The 17,004-nt window shown below is 34.1% G+C and overlaps 1 protein-coding gene across 1 annotated transcript in view; it reads left to right on the top strand.

Annotated features, from left to right (window-relative positions):
- SEMA3A (semaphorin 3A) overlaps positions 1 to 17,004 on the top strand; it is a 205,977-nt gene that overhangs the window by 79,647 nt on the left and 109,326 nt on the right. Inside the window, exon 4 of the mRNA XM_045828814.1 lies at positions 3,595 to 3,714. Coding sequence (XP_045684770.1) covers positions 3,595 to 3,714 — 120 coding nt within the window. The remainder of the gene's footprint in view (positions 1 to 3,594; positions 3,715 to 17,004) is intronic.

Raw genomic sequence — 17,004 nt, forward strand, 5'->3', positions numbered from 1 at the left:
GGTTTTATCCTAGAAAAGTCAGTGATGATGGGAAGCAATATTTTGAATTTAAATATCAATTATTCCAATCAAGTTTGGTTGTCTGCCCCCCTTTTTAGGGAAAGAATAGAATTAAGCCCAATATGATCAGAGGTAAACACAGAATAGAGATGTCACATGGGAATGCACTTAAATTATTGTAACACCTCACTCATAAACTCCCACTGACTGTATAAACCCCAATGCATTCTGAGCTTTCCCGTTGTAAGTCACAAAGAGTGACTTCAGGACTGTCACCCAGGTAGAGGTGCCAGGACCAACCTGGTCCTCCATTGTACTTCCCAACCTTGATTGTACTGTAGTCTATTTTTGATCTTCATCTGCACTTCTAGTTACACATTTGGGTCTTAATTCCAAATGTATATAGGCAAAAACATTCAAGTAATTAGGAAAGTCTGTGATCAATAAAAACTGATATTCAGTACAATTTTATCACATGAATACTCAGATATTTTCAAAGTAGATATATATTCCATGATGAATGCATATTTTCTATTTTCTACTTATATGTATTCAGTTTTTAAGATTTGTGATTTGATGGTAGACCATAACATTTTTTGAAGCTATTTGTAGAGTTTGAGGTTTTCTTCTTACAATATTAATATAGATTCATCTATTTCAAATATTTTACAAAAATTGACTATCTCTTGCTTAGGATTTTTTTGACAATAAAATTATCCAACTTACATTATGAATATCTGACATTTTCCCTCATATCTCTCCTGAACATGGGTAATAGAAAACTATTTTCTTCAATTGGATTTGCATATAGAATGCAATACCATAATTTACTGTGTATAATGTGCACTTTTTGCCCAAATTTTTGAGGGAAAATTAAGGATGTGCATTATACATAGGTAGTACCAATTCCATATCTATATAAATGTTTTAAATTCTTTTATTTATACTTATGTATTAATAGTGTAACTCTAGAAAGCAATAATGGCATCTGCATGCCAAAATAGTACTCTGGAATACCCTGGATAATCAGTTTTGTTGAATTTGTGACAAACTTTCAGTGACAGCAGTTTGGGCCAACAATCCAGCAAAAGGAAATGAAGAGCAACATACTGTTACCCACAGAGTAAGGCAGATTATGCCCATTATTATCCACTTGATAAGACAGGTGATGCTGACTTTGTTACCACAGGGTGAACAGTGTGCAACATTTCTCTCTGTACACTTTAGGCAGGCTGTTGGGAAATCCCCTGGAAAATGTCAAAACAGTTTTTGTACACTGCAAACTTTAACCTAAAAATTATTAAATATGCTAAAAAGTATGGCAACAGAGCTGCCAAGAGACACTTTGGACTTCCTCCCCTGGAGAATGTCAGCAGATTGTGGGGAAGAGGAAGAAAAAACTCCTTCAGATGCCTAAACAGAAGAAGTCAATGCCAGGGAAACCTCCCAAAGGGTCAGAGGTGGATCAGGAGGTGAAGACCTGGATTCTGGAGCAGCGTCAAACTGGGACCTCTATTTTGACCAAGATGATACAAGAAGAATATAAAATGATTGCACAAGAAAAAAACATTGATGGTTTCTCAGGGACCCCTAAATGGTGCTTTAACCTCATGGAGAGAAGGTTTCAGCATGAGGACATGAATGAAATTTACCCTCAAATTTCCAGCAGCCTATTAGAATCAAGTTTTGGAATTTTATTCTTATGTTACCAGTCTTCATAAGACTTACAACTCTGAGCTGCCCCAATCACCAATGTGGATGAGGTCCCACTCACATTTGATGTGCCATCCAACAGAACTGTGGCATCAAAAGAGCAAAGGCCATGGCTGTTAAAACTAGTGGTCGTGAGAAAACACATTTCACTCTTCTAGCCTGTTGTGTAGACGGGGCAAAGCTACTTACTACCTATGGTCATCTTTAAAAGAAAAACATTTCCAAAAGAAAAGATTCCAAGTGGAGTTATTGTCCACATTCATGAAAAAAAATGGATGAATGAAGAAGGCATGAAAATCTGGTTTAACAAAGTCTGGTTGCGAAAGACCTACAGGATTACTTAAAAAAAAAACAGCTTTGCTTGTTTTTGATCACTTCAAAGTCCATGTTACACAAAGCACTAAAGTAATCACAGCAGACTTGAAAACCCAACTTGCTGTGATACCTGGTGGGCTAACCAGCCAACTGCAACCTCTTAATATGTCAGTAAGCAAGCCCTTTAAGGCTCTAAAGAAGGAAGAGTGGGCAGCGTGGTAAAGATTTAACACCTACAGGCAGGATCAAGAAAGCATCCATCACCTAGTTTTGTCATTGGATCCCAAGACTGTGGAACAGTGTCTAGAAGGAAGTGGCTGTGAAATCATTTAAAAAATACAGCATCAGCAATGCTGTATAGATGGAACTGAGGATGATGAGATTTACTGAGATGAGGAAAGTGACTCTTCAGAATGCACCAGTAATGTAGATATTGGAGACGACAATACTTCTGATATTGACAGTAACGAAGAGTTCTTGGTCTTCTATGATGCGTAAATATTGCAAATTTGTCACCAGTACATAAAATTGCTTGTACTTTGTATCTGTTTTTGTGTTTTGTAATTATTTGTTCCATAAAATTTCTTGTACCATAATATGTTGAAAAATAAATGCTAAAATTCTTTTATAATACAAAACAAGTATTTAAATATAAATAAATAAAGATTTGAAATACAAAATTAAAATGAAAGTTTTTTTACTGAAAGTTTGAGCCAAATACGTGGGTATGCATTATAGATGGCAAAATATGGGTCTATAGAAAGAATATAAATAGTTCTGTCCATTTTATTTTATGATACCTCATTCAGAAAATAAAATGCCAAGAATTTCTGAACTATAAATAATATGATATGACTAGAATTTCTTCCTCAGTAATTGTTCATTACCTGGGAAAGTATTTTTTAATTATACCCAATCTACAAAATACCCATGAGCCTGCAGATACTCCTAACTCTAACATCTTTTTTATCTCATCTTAAATATGTCCAAATTGTCTTTGAGGCTAATGTGATATTTTCAGGAGGAGGTGGTTCTAACTTTGGGAGTCTGCAGAGCTCACTATCAAGCAGCGCTTTTGAAATTCAAAGTCAACTTGAACTTCAGATGTCAGCATTGCAGTTACTACTGATATTTAAGCTTCATACTTTAAGAGTTTATATTATCTTTTATTTTTGTTTTCCTTTCTAAAGAGAAATTCAAAGTTGAATTTTACAAAGAAATTCTCACCATTGTATTATTTATCTACTATTTTAACCAAACAGGTTGCTGCTCTCGTTTCTCGAAAAGGCACCTTTGATTATTGGTTATCTTTAACTTTATTCTACCTTTGAATGAATTACAAATAATTTCATTAAAAGAGTAAATGAAAATATTTTATTTAGCCCCCCAAAGAGTAAGAACGTCTGTGTTTTTAGTTCATTTAATATGAGTAAACAATAGAATAATAAGTCCTAAAAATGCTGTGAAAATGGACACAAAAAATCTGTTCAGTCATACTTAGCACCCTAGAGGATACCTCAGTCATGCTGAGTGCTAAAACTCACTGGCTTTTCTTTTGTCTTACAGAGAGAATGTGCTAATTTCATCAAGGTGCTTAAGGCTTACAATCAAACTCATTTGTACGCCTGCGGAACGGGGGCTTTTCATCCAATTTGCACCTACATCGAAATTGGACATCATCCTGAGGTAAAGCTGGCTTTCAAAAAATAGCATTTGCCGATTACCCTTTCCTATTCAGATGCTTCACCACTAATCTCTTCAGGTCATTTAGCTAGTGGGTCACTATTCAGTGAGACCTACTTCAAATTCAGAGGCTGTTATTAATTTTAATCTGTGAATGCAAAAACAATGAGACCATCACTCAACAATAACTATGGAACAGGAGGAAGGAAGGAAGAAAGCACTTGCTTTCGCCCTGGATTGCAGAGTCAAATCCATTTTGCATGTGCAGCAGATGTCAGCAGGCTGAATGCAAGCGTTTCTCCTTCATTTGGACCCTGCCAGCCAGCTTCCCCTTCCATTTCCATCCTCAGCCAGAAGTGTCTGCCACCCCAGTTGTTTTCTTCTGCCTAGGGATAAAAAAGATGCTGTACATGTGCACAGTGATCTGCTCTCATGTGTGATCTAAATTATTTACATGTGTGTTCTTGCTTAGCTAAGTGATGCTTTTATAGTTTTGGCTACTATTTTAGTGAAATAGGAAAAATGTTTCCTTAATGTATCTGATTCCTAAAAGATGTTTTAGTCGGAAATTTTAGTGAGGAGATTAAAATTAGGTCAATGTAAGTAAAAATTGAAATTAGGGGAGTATTTACAGAAAAAAGTTACTAATATTAAAAGCAGTTCATGAACTGAGCTTACCAATAAATAGACTTTAATTATAAGGCCTTTTATTTCTGGCTCAAAACGCTTAGAATAAAAGTGTGCATGCAGTGAGAAAATCATTTGTGACAGAATTTTCTTCCAAATTGGAATTCAGGAATACTCAACAAATGAAGGATTTATTCCCAGAATGTTTCTGAAACCCTATAGATAAAATAAAATTTACATGTTAGCCACTTCTTTATAGCTTAAACTGCAGGCTCTCTACATTTTCTTAAGATGTCCTAAATCAACACCAATGTATTCTTTCAAACCAAAGACTTAGGAATCAAAATGATGTCATTACACTGTTTTAGGAATTATTTCTTGCACATGGTTCTGGAGACTTTGTACACAACTTCGTAGCACCTTTTAGATCAATCCCTCCCTCTTTTCCTCCTTATCAGACACTTCCAATAGTCATGCACCCTAGAACACAAACCTGGGGTGATTGTTCCACTGTTTTTATATTCTGGAGATATCTCTAGAAAATTCCCTAATATTATATTGCACATCTTGCATCTGCCAGGCATCACGCTGTCAGAGCAAAGGCATCAGGGGAGCTGAGCTCCTAGCACAGGTTAGTGGAAAAGACATGGGCTTTGTTGTCACATCTGACTTTGATCTTGTTCTACAACTTGCTAGCTGTGGAGCACTGGAATAATTATTTAACCTTTCTGAGACTCTGTCTCACAATATGTGAAACAAAACTAAACAATTCCTCTTTGATCTTCAGTATTCATATATTTTAAGTGAGAGTTTGACTATTTACCTCCCACTTCCTTCCAACCCTCCTAGCAGAGCCTGACCCATTGACATTTTTGCTATAGAATCAAGCAGTTCTAATCCCATCATTGTTAAAAGCATATCCTCTGGCCTCAGACTGCAGGCTTTTGTCCAACCTCAGTTCAATAGTAGATGCTTGAAATGGAGCGAGCTACTCTTTCTCTCCGTGTCTCTGTTTCTAATCCAGGAAGTAGTAGAGAACAACCCATACCCAATGCCATTGTTATGAGAGTTGAACATCATCTAAAAGCTTGTAGGTGCTGAAAATGTCAGTTGTCATTTTTAAAATATAAACCTGCATCTCAGGGCTGAAAAGACATTGCTCTCTTTCATGTTAGTACTTAAGTGTCACCTTCACTTCATCAGAGTCTGTAAATGATGGCTTGGGGCTCTCATTCTTGCCAGGTGTTTCTGCCCTTGTCTAGTTTTCCTTCACTTCTAAATTTGAAGCTTAGATGACCTTAAGTTAAATACCATATATCATTGCCATATTTTTTCATTTTCCCAAAAATGTCCATTTTGTTTTATTTTTGAAGTTACTATTTTGTACAGTTCACAACGTGTTCCTTCTGAACTCATCAATTAATTACTCATTGTTGACCTATGGGTAGGTAGGGGGATGGAAAAGTACAGGTTCTGAAGCTGATCCATTTACTCGGGCAAATGGAGGAGGCCATTTCTTTGATTGAAATAAATGTATAAGTATCCCATGTAATCTCCTTTTATGTGGAATATTGTGGTGGAAGTATTTTTCTAACATTCTGAAACCCAGACCCTTTGAGAGAGGTCTTCTTTAAGGAGCTCAGTGATCTTTATTTGTGCGGCAACTATATATTGGGAAGTACTGTCCCACGCTGTTTAGGAGGTCGGCAAGAAGATGGTTATTCAATTACCTAGGGTATTTAGAGTAGTCTAGACAGTCTATCTAGGAATTCCTGGAAAATAAATTATCAAGATAGTTTGTCTAGATGATGTAAAATTTAATTTTCAATGCTTAAGCTTCCTTAAGAGAGAATCTGTTTTAAATTGATGTATGCTGGTACTTAGGATACTACCCTTGGGCTTAAACAGTTATGCTGTTTGTGGAGTTTGGTAAAAGAGACGACGTGTACTTTATACCATTAGGGAAAGAATAAGGAAAATGGAAAGATTAGAAGAGTAAGAAATAAAATAGCAATCAGGCCAAGGGCAGGAATTTTCGATTAGAGTTCATAATCTTTCATGAAGTTTAAATTCAGCACCTTATTTGCAAGGATGGTTTTTCAGATGAGAACAGGACCCATTTTGGTCCTAGATTCTGGTTTAGAAGTAACATGTACATTCTGTTGTTACCCGCCCCACACTACATGAAATAATGAAATGGTTTCCTTTAAATTCTGTCTAGCCCTTATGTATTTTAAATAATTTTATTATACAAAAAAAGGACATTTTACTTTGTCATGACTTTCATGGACATTCAGTTTTAATATTCATTTTTCTTCTTTACAATGTACTTCCTTTAAAATAACTTGTCTTATAATGAGTTACTGGGATTGTTAAAACTCATTGTTAGAAAATGGCCTTATGGGCTACTATTCCAGACGGCCAATAGTCACCGAAATTACAATATCACTTTTGAAGTAAATCAAGACTGCCTTTGTCATTTAAAAACTTCATATCTTTTTGAAGAAAATTAACAATTCCTTTTAAAAATAATAAGCAATTTGCAAAATAGTCTGCTCATTTATTCTTTAGTTAAGCAGATCTTATTTTACTTTCCCCACATTTTAATAGCACTACTTACACTTCTGATTTCTGTATTTCCAAACCTGTGCTCTTCTTGTATAGTGAATACCCTCTGACCACACACAGCATGTCATTGATTGCTGTATTAAACAGATATTCTGTTTCCTGTAGTACTTTGGGGAATTGGTAGACATATTAATTAACTCCAGTTCCATAAGATATGTGTCAATCAACTCTTGGGTATCTGCCAATAGTACTTGACACTGCAGATAACTGCCTGTGAGGTCACATACTTCATACACATGTATGTGTTTATCATAAAAATACATTCAGAGTTCATGGAAGAAATGATTCAGAGCTAGAGTTCAGATGAGTTTTGAGTTTAAACTGTTAGCATCCATGCCACTCAAATGAGAGTTGTAAGTCATCCTTAAGAGAGAAAATATTCCCAAATGGCTTTTGATATATAGTATTTCCCTTTCAAACTTACATCAGTTAAAAAAATATGTGTGGATTTAGGACAAGTATAGCTTTTTGAAGAAGTATCTGGATGTTTTCTCTGATTCCAAATGGGCCTCTTATATATACTGAGCAGGAAATCTAAAGAAAGATGGACTCAAATGAGAGCTGGAAAATATTAACTCTATAAATTCTCTCATAATCTCATGACCTCAATTTATGATAGAACCTAAAGGACATTAAGAAATTCAATGAAGCTTAATGGTTGTCTTCAAGGTCATTTCTACAATGACAACCAATATATCTACATATAAAATGCAATGTTTTGTCAGGTTCTTCCCTTACACCAAGAATGAGAGTTTGCTTTTATGCAAAACTTTGAATCAAATGCTTTTACTACCAGTCCCCTTGGCCTAAGTGCTATTTAAGTGGTAGCTAGTGTTCTGTTGACTAATTTGTGCATTTAATTTAACCTTTTCTAATTGAGTTCTTTCTCAATATTTTATATCATTTAACCCAACAGACACAAGTTTATTTATATGAGGAAATACTCAAGCTAAAAAAAATTAGACATGTTGACAAAACAATGAGGAGTTTGTTTCATTTTGAGTAGATAACATCTTTTCACCTTTCTCAGATCCTACATTGGAGAGGATTTACTTTCTAGTAGGCTAACCTAGGTGGGAACAGTCAGGATTCCTTGGTGATTTCTTCTTGACTACTCATTATTTCCCAGAAGCAGTGTATCCCTCATTTACATTACCAGCCTGAGCCAAATGTGGGTAGAGCAAGTCCATAATGGTTTCCAGGATTTTCTTTCCTTATCTTTCAATACTTGCATCGTGTTGGAAGGTGGACCTGTACAAGTTACTGTGCTTAATAAACTTGTTTTCCCTGAATATTTGATACATAAACACCATATAATGAGATTAACATCCTTTTAACCTCTACTACTTATTTGGTTCAGTTGTAAAAACCATTTTTTCTCACAGTGTTTTATTCCTAAGAACAGTAAGACAAAAATAGGTACGTTCACATTCAGTTCTTAACTCATAGGGTATTTAGTTTCATGCTTTAGCAGATCTGGTTTACCTGTTGCCAGAAAAACAATTTAGAGAAAAATTAAACAGCTTTCTAAAGGACATATTGTCACAATTATATCATTATTAATTATTTATTAAAAATAATTTTATGTATGGTACTTAATTTCTGAATAGCACCTTTATTCACAACACATCAATATAAACATAAGGACTAAATCATATATAGCCATTAACCAATGTATTTTCTTTCTATTTCTCATGAACTGTCTAGATCAATAATCTTACTTTTACTAGAGCTAGCCTGTCACTGGAACTTACCTCCCAAACTTACTCTTTCTCTTATCATGCCCTCTAAGATTCCTCAACACTCATTCCCCCATATAATCTCCTTTAAGAGGAAATTTCTATCCAAAAAAACTTTAATTTATTGTCAACATTACCTTTTACAAGACACAAAAACCCATTGCCTGCTCACCTGTTGGACCCTTTTCATCTTACTTGTTCTCTGTCTTTCATTATGACCCTTTCTGCGCACCTGAACACTAGTTCTGTGTTTTCTTTCCTCTGTTTTTTTGTCTTCTTGCCTATATTACTTCCTTTGAAACCAAAGTTTAAGATAGGAGAGGTATAGCTTGGATATAGCAGTCAGAAGAAAGGTGTTAGTTTGATACACAAGAAGCATCAGAAAATAACAGGATAAACTTAGACTGAATTTCCACAGATCAGAATACATTTGCCTCCTCTTGCTATGGGTTTCAAATCGGCATCAGCAAGTTACCTTGCAGGTTTATTTAAAACCATGATAGTTCACTTTGATGATAATCTGAAAAATTATATAAGTATATTCTAAATTATTTGGGTAACTACCTCATAATCATGTAAAATCTGAAGACTTCAGTCCCTTTTTCTTGTTTGAGGTTATGATCATGTGAGTGCCAAGATTATTCCTTTACTTTTCTTGAGCTAATAGAAAGAAACAATGGTTGACTCCATAAGCAAATGATGTAGTTTTCCAAGTAAGGGTCAAAATAAGGTCACAATGGGCTGTGTGAAGTAAGACACTGCTGTGGTTCATGAAGAAAAAAGTGGTTAGGGAATGAAATCATCCCAGAGCACAGAGAAGACTAGGACCAGCCCTCAAGTCTGTAGCTTCTAGTCAGTAGAACCATGTTAATATTGCAAGATGTTTGGTTTTCAGGATACGCAACAATATCATTGTCACATTGTATTATGATTGCTAACTTCGATTGTATATGTTTTCCAGCTTTGTTGGTACTTAATTTTAACCAATAAGTATGTACACATAGTTTGATTTACTATTCTATAAATGTAGGTACTATTAGAAAATACACAAAGTAAGGTAACTCTGGCAACACTCTAAGAAGATACCTTTAATCAAGTGGTGTCACATGTTCCCTATGTCCACATTTGGGGACACTCACCTTGCCCTAGTATAACAGCCTCTGGTCTAGAGCTCCCCAGGGCTCTCAGCTGCTCCAGGCTTCACACAGATGATCTGCATGGTTTTAATACTGCTCTTTCTCTACCTGAGAATGTCTCATGCACTTAGAACACACCAGTTATTACCTTCCAAAACTAAAACCAGCTAACCTGAGGTTTAAAAAAATGGATACAACATATATTTTATGATGGAAACATTAAATAGAAATGAATCAAGAAGCTCTCTTAAGGCAAATAAATAGAAGAGCCTGTTTTAATAGTTATACACAGACCTTCTTACCCTTCATTAGCATCTTGGATTCTACATTAGGGTTTTCTAGAACAGTTCTGTCTAAAGAAATATAATTGAAGTCACAACTATAATTGTAATTACCCTAGTAGCCACACTAAAGAGAGTAAACATAAATCAGTGAAATTAATTTTGGTAATATATTTAACTCTTTGTATGCAGAATGTTACCATTTCAGTTTATAATCAATATGAAACTATTAACATTTACATTACTTTTGTACTATCTCAGAAATTTTGAGTGTGCTTTATACTTAGAGCTCAACTCAATTGAATCTCACTAATTTCACCCACTCAATAACCTCATGTGGCTAGTGCTACATTGTGGGACAGCTCAGTTGTAGAAGGCAGGGCAAAGATAAAATGCAGGATGCCTCTTATCTATATTGGTGTTTGTGCAAGATATTTACTATTTCATAGATGAAATCAAATGTTGTTGCTTATAATATCACTTAAACTCTTTTATATTTACCCATTAAAACATTGTCACAAAAATTAATGAGATCAACCCATTGAATTAAATGGAGAATAGCCCCAGGATTCCTAGACATTGTACAAGTTGAACTTCAAGAGGGTGGAGAGGAGAACAAAACATTGTTTTACAATTGCATAACAACTTTAACATTATGGTAACTTTTCATATATTTTATGGTAAAATTTCAAACATTATATGCTGCCTGTTGCCAGTCACTGAAGTATAAATACACAGTGAAGGTCTTTATTTCTGAGGGAAAAGTAAAGAACTCACTATTGTTCTGGAGCATTAAGAAGATAAATATGATGTCATAGCTTTGTTTATCTAAAACTCTGGAATCTCTGCTTCAGATTCATACAGATCTCATGAAAGCACTTGCACTTTTCATGTGGGAAGGACCTATCCTTGTAAATCTTGAACAGTCTCACTGTGACAGCTAACGTATGCAATTAGAGCAAGCCATGAAGATATATCATTATGTAGGTTGCTAAGGTGTGTTTCACTGCACTGACTATAAACACAATAAGAATTATAAGAAACAAAAAGAGAGCTCCTGGGATGCAGTGAGGCAGCAATCAGAGTAGTCCATGGAAGCCTTGTGGAGGAGGGACTGGACCAGCATTGCAGCAGGAGTCAGTTTGGACAGGACTGGAAGTGAGGAGGTAGAAACAGCAAAGACTGGTGATGAGAATTGGCATGGCATAATAAAATAGCACTAAAGTGAAAAAAGATACAATAGTAAAACCAGATGTCCAGAAAAGAGGTTTTATTGAATGGATTTGAGGAAACACTAGGATATAATGGAGGCATTGATGTGTATAGGGTTCCTCAGATTTACAGCTACAGTTCTGCTCAGCTGCCACAATCAATGCCCAAGTGATATTGGAAGCAATTTGTATTTAGATGAATAACTCAATAGAGATAAAATTAACTAGTAAAAATACAGAAAACATGTTTTTAGGCAGGGTCCCAATAGTAATGTTGAGAAATAAAAATGCAAATGTCTGCCTCAAATGGCTCAGATATACATAAATATCTAACTTCAACATAGGTGAAGACATCAGTAATAATAACAATTATACTCCCAATAAATAATAGTTATCAAATAATTAATATATGTATTATCTGCCCATTTTGAATATATTACCTCAATTAATCTTCACAAAATCTTATGAAGTAGGTACTCTTAGTATCCCCATATAACTGATGAAAAATTAAGGTTTCCATGGGTGCTTTGTAATGAGCCCAAGCCATGCATGTCATTTGGTGGTTTATGTCTGATCCTAGAACCCACTCCTTGGCAAGGAAACACCAGCAGCCTACAGTGGGAGATACAGCATAAAATCCTTAATTCTGATTTAGGGGGTGAGGTCAGGGATTTCACCTTATGTTTCTTTTATATTTCAAAATTTATCAATGTGTACCTAGTTTGAACAAGGTGATGAGTGTAGATAAGGAATACTTGAAGTGAACATAAGACTATACTTTCAGAGACCATTTTTACAGTGTGTTGAGGAAGTGAACAAAGGCCTTCACATTTAAGCTGGATTTTGAAAACTAGGTGAAGTATTGGTGGATGTGGAAGATAAATAAAATGATAACAACAGTGAATAGAAGGACAGAGATATAAAAAGCCAATGGAAAATGGTAAATATCCCATTGCATGTAGAGTATAGTAACTTTTTAAAAGGAGGCTTGAGAATTAGGATCAAGCTGATTTTAGGGATGCTATTTAAGAATTGTACAAGTTTGTAAGAAGAGACTACTGTTATTGCCATGATTGGTTTTAAAACCTATTTTTGGTGTAAATGAGGGAGAAATGAATGGACATGCACATGCATCCATTTTGAGACTATGGTGAATGTGTAGTGTGACATTATGTGAGCCTAGACTGATCCTGAGGGAAAGATACTGAATATAACCTAAAATTTTCATAGGAAAACAATAACAAATCAAAATAACATCCGAATACCCTAATCCACTATTTCAAATACAGCTGAGATGGTGGCGCTGTTAAAGCTCCTCAGTGGAAAGATGGTTTTCCAATTCTGTTTGATGATTAGGCAAACATGTTCTGCAGCACTTTGTGGCTCCTGCACACTCAATTCTCACTTCATGAGTCTGCAAATAAGCTGAATTTATGTTGTGCCTAAAACATTAAGCTATAATATGAAAAATTATGTGAATTTTTCACTCATACCATGTCACTAAGGTGTGGTTTCCCCAAGCTTGTAAATCCAGATAATGCTATTTTGTGTACTGCATGTGTAAAAGCAATTAAAGACATTTTGTTTAAAAAATATAAATAACAAACAACAAATAACTAACCAGAAAGAAACAAGCTATACAGTGCTGGACAAAAGTAGGTGATAATGCAAATAAATAGTATGATAATTAATAAATAATACAAGAATAAACTCTGTGTACTCAAAACTGTAAACCTACTATGCCCACAGCTGTTCAGTAGAGTGATTTTAAATGAAAAATTACTAAGCCATGTTGTATTTGTGATATTATTCTTATGTATAGCTTATACTGGTTTTGTGAGTTTTTATGAAAATTGTATGCTTGATTTATCTCTTATTCTGCACAATTTGTCTCCTGCTATAATTATTTACTCTCCATGTTTTTGTACTATTTTATTAATATTAATGACTATCATTTACATATTTGATGGCCTTATCCATAGTACAGCATTTACTTTTTACAACTTTGTAATGCAAGTGTTATCTTCAGTTTTCAAACGGCCTACCTGTCAAACTGTCAGTTTCAACAGCCTACCTATCATCACACAACTAGTAACCTGTTATAAAACCATAACCTTTGACATAAATGTCAATGTTGTGCCAGTTATACTTCATTTGTATGATGCTGCCCCGTGTGGGTTTTTCAGTAATTTTTGTTGTGGTAAGAATACTTAACACAAGATCTTCTCTCTCCACAACTTCCTTAAGTATATCATTTAGTAATGTTACCCACAGGGACAATGTTGTGTGGCTGACCTTTGGAATTTGCTCATGTTGCATGGCTAAAACTGAGCACCCATGACCAGCCACTCCCCATTTCTCCCCAATCCCAGCCTCTGGCAACCAGCATTCTATTCTTCTTCTGTGAGTTGATTATCTTAGAATTCTCATGTAAGTGCAAATCATGGGGCATTTGTCCTTCTGTGACTGGATTACTTTCCTTAGCATAATAGCTTTCAAGTTCATTATAGCATTAATCATAATTTTAGAATATAGAAATAAACTAAATGACCATCATTGATGAATGGATAAAGAAAATGTGGCATATACATGCAATGGAATATCATTAAGCCTTAAAAAGGAAAAAAAAAACCGGTATATGCTACAACATGTATTATGTGCTCATTAATACTCAGGTCTAAAACCTCTCAAACAGTGAATTTCAGGTAAAGTAAATTACAACTTGCATTACATTATTAGGAACCTTCTTTAAAGAAACATTAAGTTCTTTGTGCTACAAATGTGGCAGTGCATATTATCTTGGTAAAATTTCATGAGGTGGCAAATTCATGGAATCTTTTAAAGGATATGGTAATAATATAAATCAGAGAGTCATGTGTCAGCAAAATAAATGCTAATATACCCCATAGAATGCTTTCTGTTTCTACTAATTCTCTGTATATTTAGTCTAGGTGTTGAGCAGAGATAAAACCCACCTACTCATTTTTCACTCAGACACAGGAGAGATAATGTTCTACAAAGAAAGAAAATTGTAATTCATATTTACCCCAAAGAGAAAATCGAAATCTATACCACTGATACAAACATACTTGAAATAGAGTTCTTAAAATATTTAAAATAAAGTTAATGAGTTTTCCAACTTTCATTCAACATAAGTTTAGCACTGAAACCTGTCCTTTCACTTTTTCTTAATATTTTGATCATGTAATATTTCAAGAACACAGACAAGTCTGAGTACTGATATATTTATATCAATAGAATTTTAAATTCTCTAATAAACAAAAAATATGTCATATAAATTATCAAATAACTAAAGATAAGCATACTCTTTATTCCATTTTGCTTAATGTAAATGGGCCTTACAAGCTATCTCAGCTTATAAAGATATTGAAATATTACCAAGATTGGGGTGGGAAGTTTCATTTTTTACTCAGATTTAATTTTGTATTTATGAGTCTTTAGAAATTTCAGCTAGAAAAATATATTTGAAAAAACATATATTTATGTGAAGAGATATTCTTTAATCATTGCCTAAAAAATTGAACGGCATAGGTCTTCAACTTTCATTTGATACAATTACTTCTATCTTTGCATATTTTGCTGTTATACTTCAGTAATTGAAATTCATTCCTATGTAAGTGATAGAAAATTTGATAATAGTACATGAATACAGCTTTGAGATTTGTGTATTTACATATATCTTTTAAAATTGCCAGATATCAAGCCACACTGAATCACTACTTTCCATTTTTACTTTATTTTTATTTTCCAGTCTGACATTTTAATTTAATTGTGCATCTTTGGTCGCCGAAAGCAATCTCAGGAATTGCTGACTGGCTAAAAAGGGAGTCTAATGGGACCAAAAATCAATTCGCAGGTCTGTCACTGATTCATTGTGTGTGTGACTTTTGCTGCCACCAAAATGACTTTAAACTGGTCTCCTTCACATTTTTATACATCAAGACTTCTCCCATGATTTAAAAATACTTACCTAATACACACTATGTAAATCCACTAAAAAATAGCTTACTGATCAAGACGTACAAGACTAACTTCTATTTCAACGAGTTATCTCACTTGAAATTATTCCGAAGCTTCGCACAGAGGCTAAAAGTCTGGGTCTTTCAAACGTTGCTAATGCAGTTTTGTATACATGCCAGGGATCAAGCTCCTTTTAAGTGCTTTCATCTTGGCAAACTTTTCTTCTTTTGATTTATACTTTGTTGGCATTTAATAGCTGTCTTACCTCATATTTAAATTACTTAACCTGGAAAAGATGAATGTCTAGTGTCCCTTATTTACTTGCCCATAGCTGGCCTAAATTTTGGAGGCAAATGTAAGATTTGCAGGGAGAAATGCCTACTTTTTTTTTTTATATTACCTCATGCTGGCTAGCAATTCCATATACTTCTTTGATACCATAACAAATTTTTCTGACAGCCATATGGAATTGTTTTTAATTCATGCTGAAATTTCACAGCATATTAAATATATGCAAAAAACAATTTTTTTCTAAAATAAGGTGTAATAACTCATTTGACAGAGGAATGAGAGCAGGTTATCTAACTGGTAAGCATAATATTACCTTTTTTATGATGCAAACATCCAAAACATTGGAAGTGAACCTGATGCACTGTAGTTTATAAAGCACATCCTAGGCAGTCAGTAGTTTCCAGGCTCTGGATTAACACCTTCAGATGAAATAAAAATTAAAAAAAAAAAAAGAAATGTTGCATTCGGTATATGAATGAGAAAAGTTTTAATCCTACTCATTTTTCTACCATCTACTTAATAAAGTCTGAAATTTTCAGTGATCTTTTAGGCCATTTTTCAACTCTGCTACTAAGAAAAATGTTTTGATTTGGAACATTTTAGTATAAAATGATTAAGTGGGAAAAGTCAATATACTCACAACTACTTAAGCACAATACTGCACTGAACACAAAGCTCAGCAATCTCTGATATCCACTTTTTAAAAATATTATATGTCCAGAGTTAGACTGTGACCACAATTTCCATAAAATTCTTGCACAAAGATATATACTTAAAAAACACTATGACTTACAGTTACTGTATAGTTCTTCTAATCCCTAGTCTTTTTACAATATAGGGTATTTAAACTCAGATTGGTTAAATAATATTCTCAAATTCCATGACTACTTATTGATAAAAGCTGGACTTAAATTTAGTCTTTTGACAGTTAACTGAGAGTTTTTCCATTACACCATACCGCCTTCACTGTCACTGTCAAATGTGTAAAAGCACACGGAGACCATAATTTTCCATGTACTTAAGGTGTTTATATTTTCTTTTACCCAATATTGAAATAAAATAAATAAGGAACATTAGACAACTATTTTTAAAAGATGGTTGTCTTTTATATTCTATCCATGCACTCATGGTGTAATTATAAATTATTCCATGTAATTTCAGAGAAAATTTTTATGATTTTTTTCACAAAAGTAATATTTATCTGTTGTAAATGAGTCCATTGTCTCTTCAATATAGATACAATTTAAATGTGGTTTCAACACTTCACACTGTTTTATTTTATCTCATAAAAGTAGCTGAATTTAAGATGATTTCTGTTGAAGCAATCAACACATATCATATATTATCAAAGAAAATAATTGAAAACATTAGGAAAGCAACCTGAACACAAGAATCATGC

The sequence above is a fragment of the Phyllostomus hastatus genome, unplaced genomic scaffold (assembly GCF_019186645.2).
Source record: "Phyllostomus hastatus isolate PE091 unplaced genomic scaffold, TTU_PhHast_1.1 phas_scaffold_78, whole genome shotgun sequence".
Classification (NCBI taxonomy): domain Eukaryota; kingdom Metazoa; phylum Chordata; class Mammalia; order Chiroptera; family Phyllostomidae; genus Phyllostomus; species Phyllostomus hastatus.